Below are 20901 nucleotides of genomic sequence, written 5' to 3'. Positions count from 1 at the left end.
CCCAGTATGATTTTCTTAATAACATTTTCTTTTCTCTAGGTTCTTTATTGTAAAAAATACAGTATATGATACATATAAAAAGTAGGTGTTTCATTGGCTGTTTATGTTATTGGTAAGGCTTCTGTGAACAACAGGCTATTAGTAGTTAAGTCTGAGGTTACTCAAAAGCTATATGTGGATTTTTGAGCGTGTGGGAGGCCGGTACCCCTCACCCCCACATTATTCAAGGGTCGACTACATTTTCACAGGCCACCATCTGAGACAGTCACCATTTACCCCATTTCACAGAGGAAACTATGGCCCAGAGAATTGGAAACATTTGTCTAGGGTCACCGAACAGAGGTCTTTCTGGCTCCAGATTTGGTCCTCAGGCTAAGGAAGGGTTCGAGGGTATAAAAAAGGGCCGCACTCCCCAGGTACCCGGGTCTTCATGTCCAGGGCTCCATTCCCACTCCCAGAAGCCACTTGCAGCCTATGCTCCCCAGACCCCTGCACCCCAGGTGTCCAGCTCCCCAGCTCAGCCACGTAGGGCTCTCCCTGACCGGGACTCCAAGTCACCCTTCCATTCGTCGACGTTTATCTTCCGATAAGTTGCCTAGTGTTTTTTACAACTTCTCTTTCTAGTTCCAGACTGTAAATTTTCTCTCTGCGGAATCTTGTAGCTGACTGACTGTTTTTCATTATATTTGCAGGGCTCGGGGAGGGAAAAAAAAAAAAAAAAAAAAAAAAAAAAGCCAATCCCTTTATTTGAGAATCCTGACATTTATTAGCATAATAAAACTCTCAAGATGAAATTGCAGTTTTCCAGACAGTAATTTCATTTGCAGGACAACTTACGAGGAATTTATTTTAAGGCCAGGTAAAACCTAAAATATATGAGATGTGCAGAAAGTGCAGGCCCCAAACAGAATGAAATAAATGTGTTAGGCATGGAAAACCCAGCTGTTGTCTCTCACATATTAATTAGGAGCGACAGAAACAACAGCTCAGGGGTTCAGGTTCTCAACCCTTGGTCTGCTTTCAGAGCTGCTGCTAGTTCTTGGAATAAGAAGCTCCCTCTAACACCTTGAAAATCAACACCATGTTCCCCTGACACATCGCTGCTGAGCCCAGAATAATTGTTGCTGTTAGTGGGGTTGTTATTAGCAATGCCTTCCATTTAGATGAAGCTTTCCTACTGCGCATGTAACTGACCCTCCAAAAAAACCAGTGACGGCCACACAAAAAGCTCTCTTCTCAGTATACTGAGAAGCTTTCATGGGGTTAACTGACTTGAACAAAGTCACATAGTTTGTAAGTAGCATGGCCAAAACTAAAATTCAGCTCGTCTGAGGCCACTCGACATCTAATAGAAGAAAATCGAACCATAATCGGTAATAGTTTTAAAGCACTTCCGTATTCAGGAAGCCAGCTTCCTGCCTTCTCTTGGTTTTATTCATTCAGGGGCCCTGTGAGATGGCAGAAGGGCGCCAGGTTGCAAAGCTGACATTATCGAACACATCTGTACGATGGGGCCTTCCCTGGCTTTCCCTAAGAGGCAGAGCCTGCAGCAAATGCCTCTGTGGTGTCATTCAGCTCAAGAGTGCCATCCTGGGGGGGAGCAGGAGAGCGAGGCAGGGAAGGAGGGGGGCCACACAGGAGGGGGTGGGCCTCATCCGGCCGCTCCTTGGTTCCATCGGGACTAGTTGCTCAGTCTTGCAGGACTGTTTTCCCAGAGGTCATAGGAAGAGCTGCCGGTCCAAACAGCACCCCCGGAGGAGGAAGACAGAAGAACTAATCCTCAAGCTGCTGTCTCCCATTGATGCAAGCTTCACCACATGGGGAGTTAACTGCCCTGCTCCTGCTGGTTTTCTGGTGTCTTCTGCGTCTGCAGCCATAGGGGATGAGAGGCCCAGAGCCCCACGTGGGGCCAGGTGGCATTGGCTCATCTCAAATGAAGCTGATGGGCCCAGTGGCGAAAAACAGAGTCCACGCAGAACTGATTGCAGTGATGGTGACCAGGGCATAATAAGCAGCCAAGGATGTGACGAGTAGAAGAGGCAAGAGAGGAAATGGAGTATAAGAGATAACATGACGGAAGAGACGCATGATGTGAGAGGTGACGTAAGATATGTGTGACGTGACCATCAAGTAATGTATGCCCGTCCACCGACAAGGCACAAAGTCCATCCATCCTCCCACTCCCGCCAAATACAGGGCTTCTAGCATTACAATACTAGTAAGGTCCAGGGTGGGGAGTTGAACGCAAGTCTGCTTGATGCCACTATAATATTCCCATCACAACATGCTGTCTCTACGCATATGTCCATAAACGTGAAGGCAGAGTGTGGGCAAAGACACTGCCCCTGAGAGTTATTCAGGGGTCACTGGAAGAATCCTGTCGATATGAAAAACATAGCGAGAGTAAGTGAACACAAGGATCAATGTCCAAAGGACCGTAAAGGCAGAAGTAATCATTTGAATAACCTGCATAAAGAGGGGTAAATCCTAGAGAGCAAAGGCTTTTTTGGATTTATAATTCACCCCAGGTTTTGGGCACATTTATTGGGAGTGCATGAAACCACTGCCTCAATATTGTAAAACCAGGGTCAAGATAAGCTTCCAAGACCAAGCAGGGGTGGCAAATAAGGAAGGCAGGGCAGTATCCGTCACCTATTCTGGAAGCTGGGTCTCAGAAGCCTTGGGTAATTCCAACGATAAAATCAATGAGGGCAATAACATACACCATTAAAGACGCAGCGTCTATATTTTCCATATAAATTCTTTGCAACGTTTCTTCCATCCTCTCCATGACTTTATAAACAGAACAGGTAGGAAATAACTTACTAGAAATGACTGCTGATTAGTGTTGGAAAACTTTCAGAAGAACTGCATTCATTCAAACAAATATTTATTGAATGTCTACCATATGTTAAAATTAGAGTTCGGCACTGGAATTATTTTCGATTATTAAAACATGGTCCGTGTGCTCTAGGAGCTCGATTTAGGGCAGATAGGCTTCTCTTCTGAAGTCATAACTAAACTCTTCGTGAAAGAGTTGCAGCAGCTATTTGCAATTTCTGTCCTGGGCATCGGGACAGGGACCGATAGCACATATGCCATATATTTCATATCCCTTGAGGCATACTAATCTACTTAATCCACTGGATGGTGGTGGATATTCCAGAAGGCCATAAGGAAGGATTTGAGCTGGGAAATTCTTAAGTTGAGTTCAAAAACTGGATGCCCAAAGAAGTCCAATTGGTAAGGGGGAAAAAAATCATTCAAACAACAGATGGTAGTCTGGCGGGCTGTCCCTCTGTCCACAGGGTTCCTGCAGCAGCTCTCCCCCTGAAACAGTGATAATTTCCTCCTAAAAGGGAAAACAAAAAGGAAAGAGCACTTATAATCAAGCAAGGGAAATAAACATCCGCCAGAGAGAGACCAGTTCAAGATAGAAAGTCTATGAATATGTATCTGCCTTCTCCTCACTCAAATTTATAGAAATGACAGGAAAAAAAATCTGCTTTTAAAAAGAAGTAAATCCATATTGGGAAAATGGAAAGAAATCCAACACGGGAAAATAAGAAGGAAGGCCATCCACAAAGCTAAATGTTAAAGAGTACTGAAAAACCAAAAGACCTACAGGATGAGATTGTCAGAGGAGGTAACGTAGGGCAGGGGCTGGGGAACCCCAGACAGCAAAGGTCTTTGCCTTGGGCAGATCAGAAGTGAGGAGAGACCACCAAAGCTCCTACACTCCCATGCCCAAAAGATGAGCTAGCTACTCACTATCAACTCCAACCCTTACAGCACGGAGAGAACAGATTTGGGAAATAGGGACTACATCCATTGATGGATAAACAGGAAATTTCAAGTTCAGACACCACCTCATAGCTCAAAATCTATAAATATTTAAGGAAAAATCACACCTATAAAAGAAAGATGCCAAACTCAACAACAGAATGGACACTGAAGAGAAGGTCAAGTTTATAAAACAAACAGAAGGAGCTTTTAAGGGATGGGTATTAATCTCCTCAGGAGAACATAAGAACATAAATCATCCATGAAATAAGAATGGGCTATATTTTTTTCAAAATTAAAGAACCTGGAAATGAAAAGAATGCCCGTTTAAATAAAAATTTCCATAGAAGACCTAAGGGGCAGGATGGACATAACTAAAGAGCGATTCTGTTGCTGGAAGAATTGACACATCAGTAAGAAAGGAGATGTCTAAGTAGAAAATGGACAGAAGACAGGAACAGACAATCCCCAGCAGAAATCCAAGTGGCCAGTAAACATATGAAAAGATCCTCTGTGCCAGCAGGAATCAGAGAAATGCAAGCTAATCAACAAGGAGATACAGCATCTGCCCATCTAATGGGAAAAAATTAAAATGACTGATAATCCCCAGGGCTGGCAGCAGTGTGGGGAAACAGCCTCATCTCGCTTTGGCAGAAGCATGAATTGGCGCTATGTTTTTGGAGGGCAATCTGGCAGATCTTTTCAAATTAAAATGTGCATACTCTTCTATCCAGCAATCCCAGTTCGAGGGATCCATCCAGAGAAATCCTTGCACATGCGCCCTAAGTGACATAGACACAGACAAGCAAATCTCTGCAGCCCCATTTGTGATTGTGGGAGCCTGGAAGCTGACTAAGTGGCCATTGCGGAACACCATGGGGCACGTACAAGGATGTGGTGCGTGGACTGAATAGAAACGTTTCAGTAACAGCCAACGTCCTGATCACTTACAAATGTCAGGTATACTGTTTCGGCAATTTACACAGTGCTCTCTCAGTGAAACCTGCCAGTGACCCTAAGGAGGCGAGTGCTATTTTGAAACCCATTTTACTGAGGAGGAAACTAAAGCATCAAATCATCAGTAGTTGCCCGCAATCACACACAGTAATGAAGTTGGGATTTAAAACTTAGCAGCCTGCTTCCAGGGACCATGCTTTCAAAAAATATACCGTATGATATATTGTGTTAAACAAAACAATCATATTGCTGAGCTATTAAGTAAAGAATTGTCCAGTTTATGTGAAAATTAACACAACTATGTATTTCCTTATGTACATAAATTTCTATGTTAATACCCAGGAAATACTCGGATAGATACATGGCAAACTAATAATTCAAGGTGGAGGATGAAAGTGGGGATTTTAATATTTATTTTTGAGGGACAGAGACAAAGTGTGAGTGGGAGAGGGGCAGAGAGAGAGAAGCAGAATCCGAAGCAGGCTCCAAGCTCTGAACTGTCAGCACAGAGCCCCACGTGGGGTTTAAACCCACGAACCGTGAGATCATGACCTGAGCCAAAGTCAGCCGCTTAACCGACTGAGCCACCCAGGGGAAGTGGGGATATTAAATGAACAAGGCACAGGGCGCCTGGGTGGCTCAGTCAGTTAAGTGGCGGACTTCACCTTAGGTCATATCTCATGGTTTGTCAGTTTGAGCCCCGCATCAAGGTCTGTGCTGACGGTGCGGGGCCTGCTTCGGATTCTCGCTCTCTCCCTCTCTCTCTCTGCCCCTCCCCTGCTTGCGCTCTCTCTCTCAAAATAAATAAATAAACTTAAAAAAATATTTAAAGAACAAGGCTTTCACCTTGTACTGTATCTGATTTTTCTTAGAATGTAATCATAAATTAGTTGTGTAATTAAAATTTTAATTTACACACGCTGGCCATCAGATTGCCACATGGGCATAGATGAGCTCTCCCTTTTGTGAAAGAAACAAAATTGGATTGGCAGTCTCCAACCCCAGATTCGGAAGAGAATAAAGACCTTCAAAGATACTGTTCAAGCCTTCCCGTGCAGGAACCATAGCATAGCACCTCCGAGAGACGGACCTTTTCCCTTTGCCTAAACACTTCCAGGGGCAAGAAGTTCATCGCTGCTCAAAGCACATTATATTTGATAGGGGAAACCAAGCAGTTGTGGTACAGAGGGAAAAGGCACAAGCTTTAGAGGCAGACAGCCTGAGGATTAACTGCTGGACCTAGTGGTACCAGCCACGAAAACTTAGGGAGGCTACCCAAGCTCCCTGGCTTTGGTTTCCTGATCTGTGAAATATGCCTCCCTCACAGAGCTGCCATGAAGATTACGTGAGACCATGATGTACAGCAACAGGCACAATGCCGGATACAGAGAAGGTGCCAACATCCACACATGCCCTCGCTCTCTCTTTCCTAGAATTGTTAGAAGACTGTTCCCAACACAGGTAGAAATCTGCCTTCAGGGGCACCTGGGTGGCTCAGTCGGTTAAGCGTCCGACTTCGGCTCAGGTCACGATCTCGCGGTCCGTGAGTTCGAGCCCCGTGTCGGGCTCTGTGCTGACAGCTCAGAGCCTGGAGCTTATTTCAGATTCTGTGTCTCCCTCTCTCTCTGACCCTCCCCCGTTCATGCTCTGTCTCTCTCTGTCTCAAAAATAAATAAACGTTAAAAAAAAAAATTTAAAAAAAAAAAAAGAAATCTGCCTTCAACCTGGTGAGTCCAGTTTTCCAGCCGTACTCTCCAGCCAATGTCTAGGTATTTGTAAACGGGTGACTGTCTACGTGCTTGACTTATAAGGTCAAGTCAGGAGCTGTCCTCAGAGCCCTGGGAACATCCATGAAGAGAAAACAATACAAATCCAAGACTCCCTATTACAGCAAAACCCCAGTGAGATGGTCAAGTAACCCTGAGAACCTTTCCACAGGTGCAAAGCTCAGGGAGATGGTGAGCTCCCACCACTCTGTCCCTCGGAATCCCTCCCCCACCCTTCTGGGCCATCGAGTTCCATCTTAGGCTTTCTCCCAGCTACCAGTTACCACCGTGCCAACAGCCACATCAACACAAAAGTTGCTCCTGTCTAAATATATTGTTCGGACGGCAACATCTTTCCCAATGAGAGGTCTACAGCAGGGGACAAATAACAAGAAAGGGTTCTGGAAAACAAGAACTTCCATACCGCTTCCCAGTTACAGAGCACTGTTATGTACACTGCCTTATCTAATGGTCACAGGATCTGAACTAAGTACTATTTACATCCATTTGCCTGGTTAGGAAACTCAGGTTCAGGGAGGGCTAAGGAACCTACCCAAGGTCATACACATACCAAGTGGTAAAGCTGTAGTTGGAACAAGAGACATGGTAACTCTACTAGAAAAGCTTCTCAAACCACGGGGCTGACAGCTAGGCTTCAGCTAACTCTACAGAGCTGCCAGAGACCTGCCTAGAACGTTCTCAAGCAGGACATCCTAGGGATGAGTTGTAGGTGAGATGCAGGCTTGGACTGAAGGTGAGTCAACCAGCTCCTAAGTGTTGACAGTAGGAAGCCCTCAGCTACTCGAGGTGAGAAGACGCTAGGGACCAGGTGCCTGTATCAGTCAGGGGGGAAGCCGGAGAGAAGAACAGAAGGTCCCAGAGCCTGTCTAGACAACTGTACTCTCTTCCACCCCAATGTCCCATGTTCCTGTGATCCTACAGACCTTCGGGGGCTGCCCGCTCCCTCTCCACCTCCTCTCTTAACACCTACAACCTGGCTCTCCTTCAGCTCAAGTTTCTACCAGTCCCATCTCTCAACCAGCACCCCTACGAGGGATACCTTGTGGAAATCAATGAGATCAGTGAGCGTCGCATGGCGATTGGGGTCCACTCCCAGGAAGCTGTAAAAATCTCCAGAGGCATCCACAAGAAAGTGCTTGAACCCTTTCTGCAGGCGATAGGAGAGGGTATAACCCCAGATTTTCTCACTGACCCGGACCAAAAATGCTCCCTCTGTCATGTTCTCAAGGAGATCTTCTGCATCTTCTCGGCTAATAATTCCTGGTTTAAAAAAGGGGGGAGAAAAGGCCATAGGTTCAGCAAACCTTCCCCTGCCACTCTCCTCCACTCATCCCTGCCCCTCATCCTCCTTCAAGGGTGTCAGGAAGGGAGGCTGCGGGGGGCTCAGGTACTTGCCTCATTCCACAGTGGGCTCATCTTGGCCCAGAACAAGCTGTCTGGGCAGAATTCCTACTAGGACCTGAGTTTAGCATTCTTTCCTCCAAATTATGCCACACTAACTTGGATTAACTGGGTAAGCAAAGAATTAGCAATGAGCCAGGATTATAGCATCTATCAATTACAAATAAGAGTCCTGCTTTGATAACAACACTGGAGGGACTTACGATTACTACCCCAGTTACCTTTCCTGTACCCGTGAATGAGCGCCTGAACACAGCACGTCCTCTGAAGAAGAAAGAGGGCTTCCTCCATCCACCTGCGGACACCAGGCAAACAGCTCAAAGGACAAAATTTTCTACAGTCCTTCACAATGTGCTTTCACCACAGTATGAAAGGCGGTCTGGCCCTGGAGTCAAGTATTCACCAGTGGCTATCTCCAGCAGGGCTTTTAGGGAGCTGCGCTCATCTGGATAGAGCACAGGAAGCCATGCGTGCAGTGGGTCCGCCTCTGAGGGCAGGGCAGTGGGAAGAGGGCAGGAGCCAGCAAACCTAGATTACCTACTGACCCCTGCCTTCATCCGGGCTACGGGATGTTCAGCCAACCCCTCAACTTCTGCGGTGTCCTTCGACGTTTAAGTGATCATCTTAATCCATCTACTTCGAGGGCACCTCACAACTTTCAAGTCAGATAAAGTTCGTGAAAGCCTTTCATAAATTGAGAACAACTGGGGGACATGTTGGCTGCTGTTGTCCTCTGTTATTTCGGGGGAGAGGAGGAGCACACTGTCTTGTTCACACACCCACCTGTTCACCCGCTGCATACATTCAGTGGGATCATTTACGGCAGTGACATAGCCAAGGGGTAGAAGGCAGCTGAGCTGTTCATCCCTGTGACCCAGGGACTTGTGATTTGTCCCACGCTGCACCCTGGTACTGCTTTCAATATTGTACTTTCCTGTAGTGTTCCCCTCCCCCCCACACACACACCACCATCACTCTCCTACTTATAGGTCATCTGGCCAGACTTTCCTTGTGCCCAAAGCAGAGGACATAGAGGCAATCACACTGTCACCTGTCCCCCTTTTAAAGACAGCCAACACAAATGGGGGCCACCTCTTTCCTCCTTGCCCAGGACTTATCAAGAGGCAATCAAGTGAGCCACCCTCTCCCCAACCAGGCTATTAGTAGGAAATTAGGAAGAGAGAGAGGAAGGGAAGGAAGTAGGGACCCCTTCTGCCACAGGACACCTGAAGAATCGCACACAAACCCCTCGTAGGCAGGAGGGTGCACTCTGGGGCTGTCCCCTACCCCCAGGGAAAGCATTAGTGCCTTCGGCCAGGGAAGCAGTGACAGCCAAAAGAGGGCCAAAATGGCCCACCTGGAATCTGTCACAAGACTCAGCACAGTCCCTCACCCACCTCCCTGCCCCAATATCAGAGGACCTAGATCCTAAAGGTAGCTGGGGTGGGGAAGAAAGTGAGACAGTGTAGAGCCAGCTCAGGAGGAAGAGGGACCAGCAAATGTCACCCCCAACCCCATTCCCCACACCTCAAGCTAAAGTCCAGCCCAGACTGGAAATTGGGAGAGGAGAGAAGTGTTACATGGGGTAGGAGACTGAACAATCAAACTTGAATAGGACTCGACTTTTTACCGCCCGAAAGTGACCAGTAAGACCAAAAGGACAATGTCATGTCTCTCTGCCATCTAAAACCTTTGAATAGCCCCCCTGAAATCCAGCAGAGTCCAGGCTCAGCAATGACAGGCACTGGGCTCTGGGACCCCATCTCACCCACCTCTCTAGGCTCATTCACTCACTCCCTCATGAGCCATTACTGGCTGCTGACCTCAAGCCCCCCTTGTGCAGAAGCCTCAGCCCCAGCCCAGCCCCCTTTGTCCCAGCTGACCCCAAATCCTCAATGAAGGATGTCTCTTCTCTCCTGGGAAGCACAGGCTGCTGATCACTTACACTCCGCCTTTGTGCAAGTTAGAAAAAGATGTCCTTCTGAGTGGTAGAATTTGAAAAGGGTACCCGTCTGGACCCAAATGGCCAAGCTCTCGTTTCTGCATTTCAGTCCCTCCTGCCCACAACTAGCCCTCTTGGCAAGTTCGCTTTACTCGGTGCGCAATCTGCTCAACCCTGTCAGGAAATCATTTCTACACCAGGAGGCTGCACGGGATACCCACCTTCGAGCTTTCATAACGCCCTGCCCAGAGGCTACAGTACACTAGGAAACAGGCGGTGAACGGCTCAAGGATAGAGCCTGTGGCAACTGTGGGACCCTCAGGACGGACGGACTCCGCTGCAAACGGTGTCTGGACTGACAGCCTCCAGCTGCTGCTCAGGACGCACCGCTGAAGCATATTCTCCCCAGGCTGCTTCTGGCACAGAGGGTACAAGACCGAGTGCCCTTGGGGCATCTGGGTGGCTCAGTCAGTTAAGCGTCCTAGTTTCAGCCCAGGTCATGATCCCACAGTTCGTGAGTTCGAGCCCTGCACTGGGCTCTCTGCTGTCAGCGCAGAGCCCGCTTCAGGTCCTCTGTCCCTCTCTCTCTCTGCCCCTCCCCTGCTCTCTCTCTCTCTCTCTCTCAAAAGTAAAATAAACATCAAAAAAAAAAAAAAAAAAAGACTGGGCGCCCTTGCCTCAGAGCACAAAGGTTTCTATGACTGAGCACAAGGGTACTGGAGCCACCGTGCCCACCCAGTGCAGGACTTCTGAGTGAGCAGTCCTTGCTCTGGGGTTTCCCATCAGCCTGAGCAAGACTTGACCTGAGCTGCGCTCCACTAGCAGGCTCCTCCCACAACCGCCCCTCCTTCCCTCGCTCCCTCCCCCCCTCCCTGCACCACTGTCTGAAGACTCCCCACCTTCTCCTGCTCCCTCTCCCCTTTATCCTTCATGGGCATTTCTTCCAGTAAATCCCTTGCACTTCTGGTTCCCAGAAGCCCCACACTGACACAGAAGCTGATGTCTGTGCCCCAAGGACCTGGAATTACCGAAGCAGTAATCCAGAGCATGGACTAAAACCACAGCTCAGGGACTTGTTCAACAGGTGGCCTTGGGCAGGTTACTTAAGCTTCTGAAACCCAGGGCGGTGTCCTCATCTATTAAGCAGTCGCACTAATACTATCTACGTCATAAGGTTGCTCGAGCCTACATTAAATTAATGTGTGAACGTGCTTACCACAGTGCCTGAGAACACAATGGCCATCTAATTTTTTTTTTTATATAAAAAAAGAATGCATGCAAGCAGGGGAGGGGCAGAGGGAGAGGCAGAGAAAATCCCAAGCAGGCTCCATGCTCCTTGTAGAGCACAACGCGGGGCTCGATCTCACACCGAACGGGCTGAGCCGAAATGAAGAGTCAGACACTCAACCACTTAACCGCCTGAGCCACCAGGCACCTCCACAGTGGCCGTCTAATACACGTAACTAGTTTGTCCTGGCCACACCAAGGGTGCTGCTCGTGTGCCAAGACTGGATGTCACCTTGTTCTGGTAGCAGCCTTGGTCATCGTGCTGCCAGGCTGTGCTGCCCAAGCACCCAATCCCCCCAGACTGAGGCTGCTGAGGAGGACTTCTTCTGGTGGGGACTGTACTGCCATCACCACCTCCCCCCCTCCCCCCGCAGACTCCTCCGGGTGTCTGGAATAGTAAACATGTGTGAGATCTGCCCCGCTCTTGGATACTTAACCTAGAAATCAAAATTGTAACTGGGCCCAAGACCAAAAGGAGTACAGCTTCATCGTTTAGGACAGCACCGGCCATTTCACAGCAAACCTGACCCCCAAGAGAATTAGTGGCTGGGAGCCCCGAGGGACACTTACAAGGAGAAGCTGTCACATTTTCCTGCCCCGTTCACCCTGCCCTCCCCATCTCCCTCTCTCTCTCCCTGGATGGCCTCTAAGCCAAGTGTACTGAGCCTAAGCACTAACCATACCCCAACCCATCCCACCTCTGCCCCTTCTAAACACTCCACAACCTCTTGGCTGAGGAAGAAGGGAGAGCTTCAAGTTACCCCTTCTGACTGGGGAGCAAGCACACTGCTCCCCAGGGATCATGGGAACTTTCTGCCTCAGCAATGACCAGGGCTGGCTGAGGGACATGGCCGAGGCCCCACAGCACCTGTTCTGGAATGGTCACTGGAGACTGCAACTGTAGATCCCTTCTGAGCCAATTCTCACCCACCAACGATGGGAAATGTAGCATTTCCTGTAATTTCTCTCCTTCCTCCCTTTAATAAGTATGTATTAAGCACTCTCTAGGAGCCAAGCCCCATGCTCAGCACCTGGGAGTCAGCACTGAATGAGAAACAGTTCCTGCCTCCCAGAAGTTTTGACTCTGGACAGAAGTAGAGATTGGCAGAATTTTTCTATTTTATTTTATTTTTTTTTTTTTTTTTTTAAAGAAAAGGCTCACCATAACCAGTGGTGATCAAGGCCACGGGTGCTATGGGAGCACCCAGGGGAAGCACCCCACCCAGCTCTGGTGCCAGGGGCAGAAGTGACACTTAGACTAAGACCAGAAGGGTTAAAACAGAGGGGTGAGGCAAGTATCTGTTTTGCAAAAGGGATTAGCACATGAGTCTTCATGGCAGGAGGGGAGGCCAACGTAGGAGATGGGTGGTGACAACATACACAGAGGTCGGCAGGGGCCAAGCTCCCATGCGCTCCCCAGACCATTAGAAGGATTCTGGACCTAATTCTGAGGGCAATGAGAAATGACTGGTGTTCCCTAAGCAGAAGAAGAATATGAGAATGTTCAAGGATAAAAAAATGGCCTCAGGAAGTATGAATTATAGTAGGCACACAAGCTAGCGATCTCAATGCAATGGGGGCTCCTTCATCTAAGCATTGCTTCATAGCTACATTTCCATAGCTACAGCACTGGAATCCAGCTCCCAGACCACTAGTCTGCCAGAAATGGCTTCTATATTGAAGCAGGGGGGCAAAAGGACACATTGGGGGTTACATGAAAAGCCTCATGTCACAGCCAGCATGGGACACCATCTGGGGCCTCAGTGGGCCTCATCTCCTTCAGTCTTCCTACCATCCCAATTATCATCACTTCATAACTGAGGACACTGAGGGTCAGCAAGAAAAGGGACTTCCCCAAGGTCACAGAGCTATTAAATGGTGGAGTCAGAATTTGAACTCAGGTCCTCAGACTCCAAGTCTAGTACTCTTTGCTCTACACCACGTTATCTCATGCAGAGGACAGTAAGGGCTGTGAAAGGCGCAAGAAGGAGGAGACTAATGTGGCCTGTAGAAAAGTCAGGGCAGGCCTCAAAGAGGCAACGAAGGGGGATGAGAAGCAGGCCTTGGGGGCTGCGTAGATTCCGTGGCCGTAAGCCGAGGTGGTGAGGTAAAAGGGGAGAAGGAGGGATAAAATGAGTGAAGAGTCACAGCGAAGACTAAGAAGAACGAGTCCATGGCACGTTTATAAAAATGCAACCTAAGAGAAGCCTAATTTAAGTCTCAGGACAGGAAGAGACACAGCACATGGACGGAAAGATCTAGCACGTGTATGATCTGGATCCCAGAGAAGACCGGTGAGGAGAATGGAGAGGAGGCAATATTTAAGAGTGATTCATCACAGACACATCACAGGGAAACTGCACAAAGCCACTTAACGTCTCATTTTTGTCAACCAGAGAAAAAGGCTGATTGTCTACAAAGAATGAACAATTAGACTGCTGGTTAACTCCTCAGTTGCAACAGTAGAAGCCAGAGGACAATGGGATAATATTTTCAGTGCGCTGAGAAAAAAAATAACAGTGTTTAATGAAACTATCTTTCAAGGAGGACGAAATAAAGGCATCTTCAGAAAAAAAAAAAAAAAGTTGAGAAAATTGACAATTAGGGATATTCTAAAGGACGTACTTCAGGTAGAAGAAATTGGATCCTGGATAGACCATCTGAGAGGCTAGAAGGCATGATGAGCACAGATATCGCAGGTTAAGTTAAAAGTATATGTGGACTTACAAAATAATACTAATAATTGATAGTGGAGGGTTTAAAAAAGATAGAACTTGTAATGTTGACAACATCTGATCAGTTGAGAGTAGAAATGCTGGACTTCAAAAAATCTATGTGTTTAGGGGGTACCTGGCTGGCCCAGTCGGAAGAGCACGCGACTCCTGATCTTGGGGTCGTGAGTTCAAACTCCATGTTGAGTATACAGGTTACCTAAATTTTTTTTTTTTTAATTTTTTTTTTCAACGTTTTTTATTTATTTTTGGGACAGAGAGAGACAGAGCATGAACGGGGGAGGGGCAGAGAGAGAGGGAGACACAGAATCGGAAACAGGCTCCAGGCTCCGAGCCATCAGCCCAGAGCCTGACGCGGGGCTCGAACTCACAGACCGCGAGATCGTGACCTGGCTGAAGTCGGACGCTTAACCGACTGCGCCACCCAGGCGCCCCCAGATTACCTAAATTAATAAAACTTCAAAAAATAATAAAAAACAAAAATAGGGGCAGCTGGGTGGCTCAGTTAGTTAAGCTTCCAACTCTTGATTTCGGCTCAGGTCATGATCGCACGGTTCATGATCGAGCCCCGAGTTGGGCTCTGCGCTGACAGCACGGGATTCTCTGTCTCTCCCTCTCTCTCCACCCCTCCCCCACTCACGCCGTCTCTCGTGTGCCCACTCTCTCTCAAAATGGATAAACATTAAAAATAAATAAAAATTCTGTGTGTTTAGGAAGAGGGTGACGATATACATCAACTTTAGGATACGTGAAATATGAATGTTAAATCCTCTAAACCAACCACTGAAAGACGAGCACTGAGAGCGGTATAACCTCCAAACAACGGAGATGGAAAAATGCAATGAGAGAAAAGTTTTTTTCAATGAAGCGTGAAACAAGCTAATAACTAAAAAATAACACCACTATAGTTCCGTTTATATTAAATGGAAAAGCTCACAAAGCTAAACACTACAGTGTTTAGAGATTAACATAGAAATAAGAAATGAAGCAAAGAGCTGATGGAGAAAATATTCAGGCGACAGATCACATCTGGTGGAAGGAGCAGGGGCTGCCCTGGGGACGAGCACACAGGTGCTTCCAGGATTGGTCGTGTCCCCGCTGCTGAAGCTCCCTTCATGCCCTTCACATCTGCACGTGCACACACCACGTATATTCAACATTGAATATTTTAAGTATTTAAATATCATTGCTCTGTACCTCCCCACACATTATGCTATGACATTCATTCAAAGTCGGTCAATGTCCTTTGAGGGATGGGGAGGTTATCACCTAGGAAAAAAAGGATCGCTAATGAGCTTTAAATGTCAGTGTTGGCTGTTTTGAGTCTCTAGAGCATGGTTCTCAACCCTGGCCCACTCTGACTGAGTCTTGTGTCAGTCACTTTGGGAACAACAAGCATCAGTCATGTTTACAATCTTCTCAGGTAATTCCAACTGGCAGCCAGGTTTGAGACTCGCCGAGCTAGAGTGTAAACAGTCTTGCAAGCCAGGATTGGCAAAAAGGTAAAAAGTGATTTTCACATTCTAGAAACTTCCTCTGTATTTAAAGTAATACTTGGAGGTCTGAACACAATTTAACTGACCTACTCTAGAGAGGATATGGGATAGGTCCTATGAGAAGTCTCTGCCAGATGGGAAAGAGCTTTTCCTAGGCTGGGGTGGGACAGAGGGGATGAAGGACTAAAGGGAGGGGCCCCACTCATGTTCCTGAACCCCACAGATATTGAGAAAGTAGAATATCCCCCCCGTACCGCAATTTTGCCCACACAATAGAGCCACAATTAGGGCAGAATGATGTATTTGGAGACAGAAGAGCCTGATGATGATGTCTGCCAGCCTCCCCAAGTTCCTGTGAATCGTGGAGGGGACCAAGGACCTCTACCGCGTTCTGGTGTGGGATCTGGAACATGGGGCTAGAGCAACTCTCCCATTTGGCTGCTGGCAATAGGGGCCGGATCAGCCTTCTGGAGAGCCACTGGTACCCCTAGTCAAATTAACTGCATGTATACCCTCTGGCCCAACAATTCCATTACTGAGATATATTCTAAAGAAATCGTCACACGGGTCCATAAGCATCTGGTGCAAGAGATGTAATTGGTTCTTAGACTGATCTGTGGTGCTGGTAAGTTGGGGCAATCAGGGTGTCTGTGACTCAGAGTGGATGAGCAAAACCAGGTAGATTCACCCTGAGGAATACTGTGCAGCAATTAGAAATAATAGGCCAGAGACAGGAACAGCATGGCTCTCATAACAGATGCTCAGTGAGACAGAGTGAGGAACAAGAATGATTTACCTCAGCTTTCAGGTAAATGTACTTAAGCACAGGGTAGGACAAGGTAGAATCTGTGATGGCAGCAACATCATTTTCCAATCTGTCCAAATCCCCAAATAAGAAGAAGCAGGACAAGTAAAGACGAAACCAAAAGGCCATGGGCTATGGTTACAACAGAACTAGGTAGCAAGGTGGTCCCATGAACCCCACATACAAACAGTGGTGGGAACAAATAATCAACACAAGACCTTCATGATACCAGGTGTTTCCACAGGAAGAAGAAAGAAGCAAGAGTGACCAATGGACCCGAGAGCAGTCAACAGGAACTCACTGGAAAGCAGGAGGCTAACTTTAAGAACAGCAGTCAAAACTTGGGAAGGATTTGCCTTCTGCAATCCTGGGGAAGTGCAAGAGGCCCATGGTGACACCCTCCAGAGCCACCTTCAACCACTGGGAGTGGCATAAAAATTGAGCCGGGTAGGACAAAAGAAAAGAAAGAAGGAGAAGGTCCAGACCCACGTGGGGGGAGGGGAACAGAGCCGAGCTACTCCGGAGAGGCAAGCTGCCCTGTTTGTGAGCACTTCACAAAAATAATAGAACAGGAGGCTCTGGAAAGTCCAAAACAACTCTCCAGGCTCTTGTTTCACTTGAAATGTTCAGGCAAACTAATTTCACATAAAAACTTGCCACAGAAAAGCACCAAGGTCAACACTACCATGAGAAAAAAAGAAAATAAAGAGCAGAGTAACCCCCCTCGGGTGATATATATATACAATATATATACAAGAACCGTTTGAACAGATACACAGTATTATCAGAGAGGCTGCTTATTGAGGAGGAATGGGAATGTGAGTGAAAAATAAAGGAGAGTAAGAAAATAAAACAATAAGAGACAGCCTTGTTCCTTTCCATAATGATCATAAACTGTGAGGACAAGAGACGGAAGAGGGAGCCAGTGAAATGAACCTTTAGGACTTAGGGTTTTTTGAAAAATAATCGTCATTAACAGTGTAGCCCAGGGGCGCCTGGGTGGCTCAGTCCATTAAGCATCAGACTTCAGCTCAGGTCATGATCTCCGGGTTGGTGAGCTCCAGCCCACAGTCAGGCTGTGCACTGACAGTGCAGAGTCTGCTTGGGATTGCCTCTCTCTCCCTCTCTCTCTGCCCCTCCCCAACTTGCACATGCACGCTCGCTCGCTCTCTCTCTCTCCCTCCCTCCCTCTCTCAAAATAAATCAACTTAAAAAAAAAAAAAAAAGAGCAGAGCCCAGAAAAGAGGCAAGGTAACCCCCAAACTTAGGCTTTGGGGTGGACGGTCTTCACTAACAGCTAATTGATGTCAGTTGTTAAAATTCAGAAGGCCCAGCAAGAGTCAAGGTACAGGCAAGTCAAGTTTAGGGGATAATCAGCGCGGGGAAGGGGACCCCTAAAAGCTGAGAACAAAGTCCAGAGATGAGCAACCAACCACGGCCTTTCTTTGGCTTCCTCCCAAGCCACAAGCTGCCCTTACACTCAGACACTACTTGGGGGGAAGGAGTGATGTTGGAGAGACCCCATGAGAAGGGAGAAGCAGAACTTTGAGTTTAAAATTAAGGTTGAATAGTTGCTAGAGAGTAACCGAGGTAAACTGAAAGAGACTCTTAAACCAGAGGAACGGGAAATTTTAAGGGTTTTTTTTCAGGCATTAGCAGAGTAGAGGTCCTGACGAGGTAAGATCATTTCTAAAAAGAAGTAGGGGCGCCTGGGTGGCTCAGTCTGTTGGGCGTCAGACAGCGGCTCAGGTCATGATCTCGCAGGTTGGTGAGTTTGAGCCCCGCATCCGGCTCTCTGCTGACAGCTCAGAGCCTGGAGCCTGCTTTGGATTCTGTGTCTCTCCCTCTCTCCGCCCCTCCCCTGCTTGCACTCTGCCTCTCTATCTCCCAAAAATAAATAAACATTAAAAAAAATTTTTTTTTTAAAGTAAACAAGAAGTTACACTTGTAGGTCTTTCCAGCAACAATTAAAAAGCTTGGTGGAGAGGTAGACATAAATCTACAGGTAGACCAGGGTTTCTCAACCTGGCACTGTTGACATTTTGAGCCAGATGAGGGTCTGCAGAATGCATTGTAGGATGTATAACAGCATCCCTGACCTCTACCCGCTAGATGCCAACAGCACCTTGCAGTTGTGACAACCAAATATGCCTTTAGACACTATCAGCTCTTCCCTGGGGCACAATCACCCCTGGTAAGTTGAGAACCACTCACATGGAGATAGACCCGACAGATCTCTCATTGACAATAACAACAAAAGTTAGAGCAAAATAGTCCAGGGCTCCTCTGGACTTTGGGCGTCAAAGGCAACTACAGCGCCCTCTGCTGGGCCTCTGCAGAAAAAGCCAGGGCCAAGGTCAGGGAACCTAAGCCTTCCAGGGCAGCTGCCCCCTGACGGTTGAGAAGCTAGAAACGCAGGACGGGAGGATGGCCAGGCAAGAAGTCAAGGCTTAAGGCAAGGCTTGCTATCCCTGTCCCAATACCCATTAATATCACAGGTAGGCAGGCGTCTGCACCCAGCACCCCCGCGAGGTGCAGCCAGCAGCTCCCGACTCCCTTCTTACTGCACAGAGCACGAATCCCCATGCATCCCTGTGCCTTCTTCCCCACGCCACCTAATCATCTCCCTGCATCCCATGCAGATGCTCTCAAACCTGCCAACAACTTCAAGTTGCTATCAAAATATTTATCCCACCGGTGCTAACTGTGGCAGCCCCAGGAAAGGGAAGGCACAGCTTCAAAAGACGCTCAGCTATAAGGGACCCAAAAATCCACATGTTAGCAAATTCTAAGGCCAGCCCGGGATTCAGTTCCCAGCCCCTCCTCTACCTCCATGCCCATTCCCTGAAATCATTAGCTCTGAATTGCACCTGGGTAACCAAATGAGCTCCTTTTATTTCTCTGTTAGGGTTTCTCTCTGGAAAGAAAGAAATGCAGGAGGGCCAGACACGACGGGTTTACTTTTTATGGGTCTCAATTTATCTGACGTGCATATTTCTTACAGCTCTCACTATAGCTACGCCTCACCGGCCGGCAACTCCTCCATGACGGGTTAGCTATTTCTCACTCATTTTTGTGACTTTCCTTTCTTATTGCCATACTTTCCAGACGGTATCATTAAAGAGGCTGGAATTGTTAAGCTCTTCATTCTCAACAGTTTCTTAAAGCATCCTAAAGCCACAGAGATTGTGATAAAGGAGCTCGCATGCCTTCATTTTTTATACCTCCAAATGAAATTTAACCATAGCGAACTGCTGAGACAAGGGTTTCAGCAGATGAGCTTCTTGGTTCCAGATACAGCCATACACAAGAGGCAGTATCCCACACCCATGACTGCCTGCTCCAAGCTGACATGCCAGGTTCAAATCACTAATGCCACTGTTGGTGACAGAGGGTTGCAACCACCCAGCAAAATGACCTCCCAACCTGGCTACCCAAGGATCCTGTGTAGCACTAACTTCAACTGGAAGCGTAAATCTATTATTTGATTCATGCCGGTCTTGCTGACTGGATGGACAGTTTCACTAGGACAGAGGACAGGTTTTTTTTCCTCTCTCTGATAGACATCCATCAGTCTTGCCCACTCAGGACCAGTTGCCCTTCTTCTGGCAAGGGATCCTGGACCTTCTTTTAGAAAGCCACACCCTCTCATTCATGTCTATGCAGTTGCAGTGGGATGGACTCTCTCCCATGCCAGGTATGGTCATGTGACTCAGGCCTAGCCAATCAGAGGTCTCATGCCTCTGACCATAGGGACTGGAGTCAGGAGTGAGCATGTGACCAAAGCAGACCCAACAAGGCAGGATATGGGGACTAGTATTCAGAGTATTGAGAGAAAACCATGCCCTGTGTCTCCTGGATGTCAAACTCAGCAAAAGCGAGCATGCAACCACAGGCTGATGCATTGCTTGGGAATGAAAACAACATGTAGAGCAACAGAGCTGAGAGATGGAGAAAGGCCAGGCCAACCTAAGCTCCCTGGATCAAGCAAAGCCTGAAGCTAGACATACCTTTGGATTTTTCAGTCATATAAGCAAATAAATCCTCTCTTTGATTCTATCAGTTTGATTTTTTTTCTGTTACTTGCAAATGAATGTAAGTTCTGTGAGGGCAGGGAAGTTGTCAGTTTCATTCACCGCCACATGCTCTGTACTTAGCATGTGCCTAGCACACAACAGCAGCGTAATATTAACAATCAGTAAATTAATTATGCAAATGCCTTACGCAGGGAGCCTGCCTCCTCGTGCCCCTGCCCAGGTAATTGGGTAATTCCAAACACTGACAATTCCCAGTTTCGCTCTATTTATTGCGTGAGGACTTTGCAGACTGTAGGAGACTTGGAGGGTACCCTTCAAGAATCCTGTGGGAGGGAGGCCTAGGAAACAGCAGACACTTGCCTCGGCCAAGAATAAGGTATGGCAGCTGAAACAGCTCACCCCACGACCCAGAGACGCTGGTGTCTCCTAACGGAAGAACCATCTCTCCCTGCTCAAGGAGACATTCTGGACTGGGCAGGAACTAGCTCCCTGAGTACTGCATGCCCCACGGCAGTTACTTAACTGTGAAATGGCAACAAGGCTGTTTTGCATCACAGATCCGAGCATGGACCACTGGGATTTGAACCCCACTGCCCCCCCTTACAAACAGTGGGCCTCATGCACATGGCCTCCGTTCTCTGTGCCTTAGCTTCCTCGTCTGCGAAACGAGGCTA

The 20901-nt window shown here is 47.6% G+C and overlaps 1 protein-coding gene across 1 annotated transcript in view; it reads right to left on the bottom strand.

Annotated features, from left to right (window-relative positions):
* Positions 1–725: 725 nt before the first annotated feature.
* Positions 726–20901, bottom strand: part of SH2D4B (SH2 domain containing 4B) — a 65218-nt gene continuing 45042 nt past the window's right edge. The window contains exons 6-7 of the mRNA XM_053909645.1: positions 7567–7787; positions 726–3352 (exon numbers count right to left, since the gene is read on the bottom strand). Of these exons, the coding sequence (XP_053765620.1) occupies positions 3260–3352; positions 7567–7787 (314 nt within the window). The 3' untranslated portion in view covers positions 726–3259. The remainder of the gene's footprint in view (positions 3353–7566; positions 7788–20901) is intronic.

The sequence above is a fragment of the Panthera pardus genome, unplaced genomic scaffold, assembly GCF_024362965.1.
Source record: "Panthera pardus isolate Hobbes unplaced genomic scaffold, ASM2436296v1 HiC_scaffold_22, whole genome shotgun sequence".
Taxonomy (NCBI): domain Eukaryota; kingdom Metazoa; phylum Chordata; class Mammalia; order Carnivora; family Felidae; genus Panthera; species Panthera pardus.
This window is presented reverse-complemented; position numbering and strand designations above follow the sequence as displayed.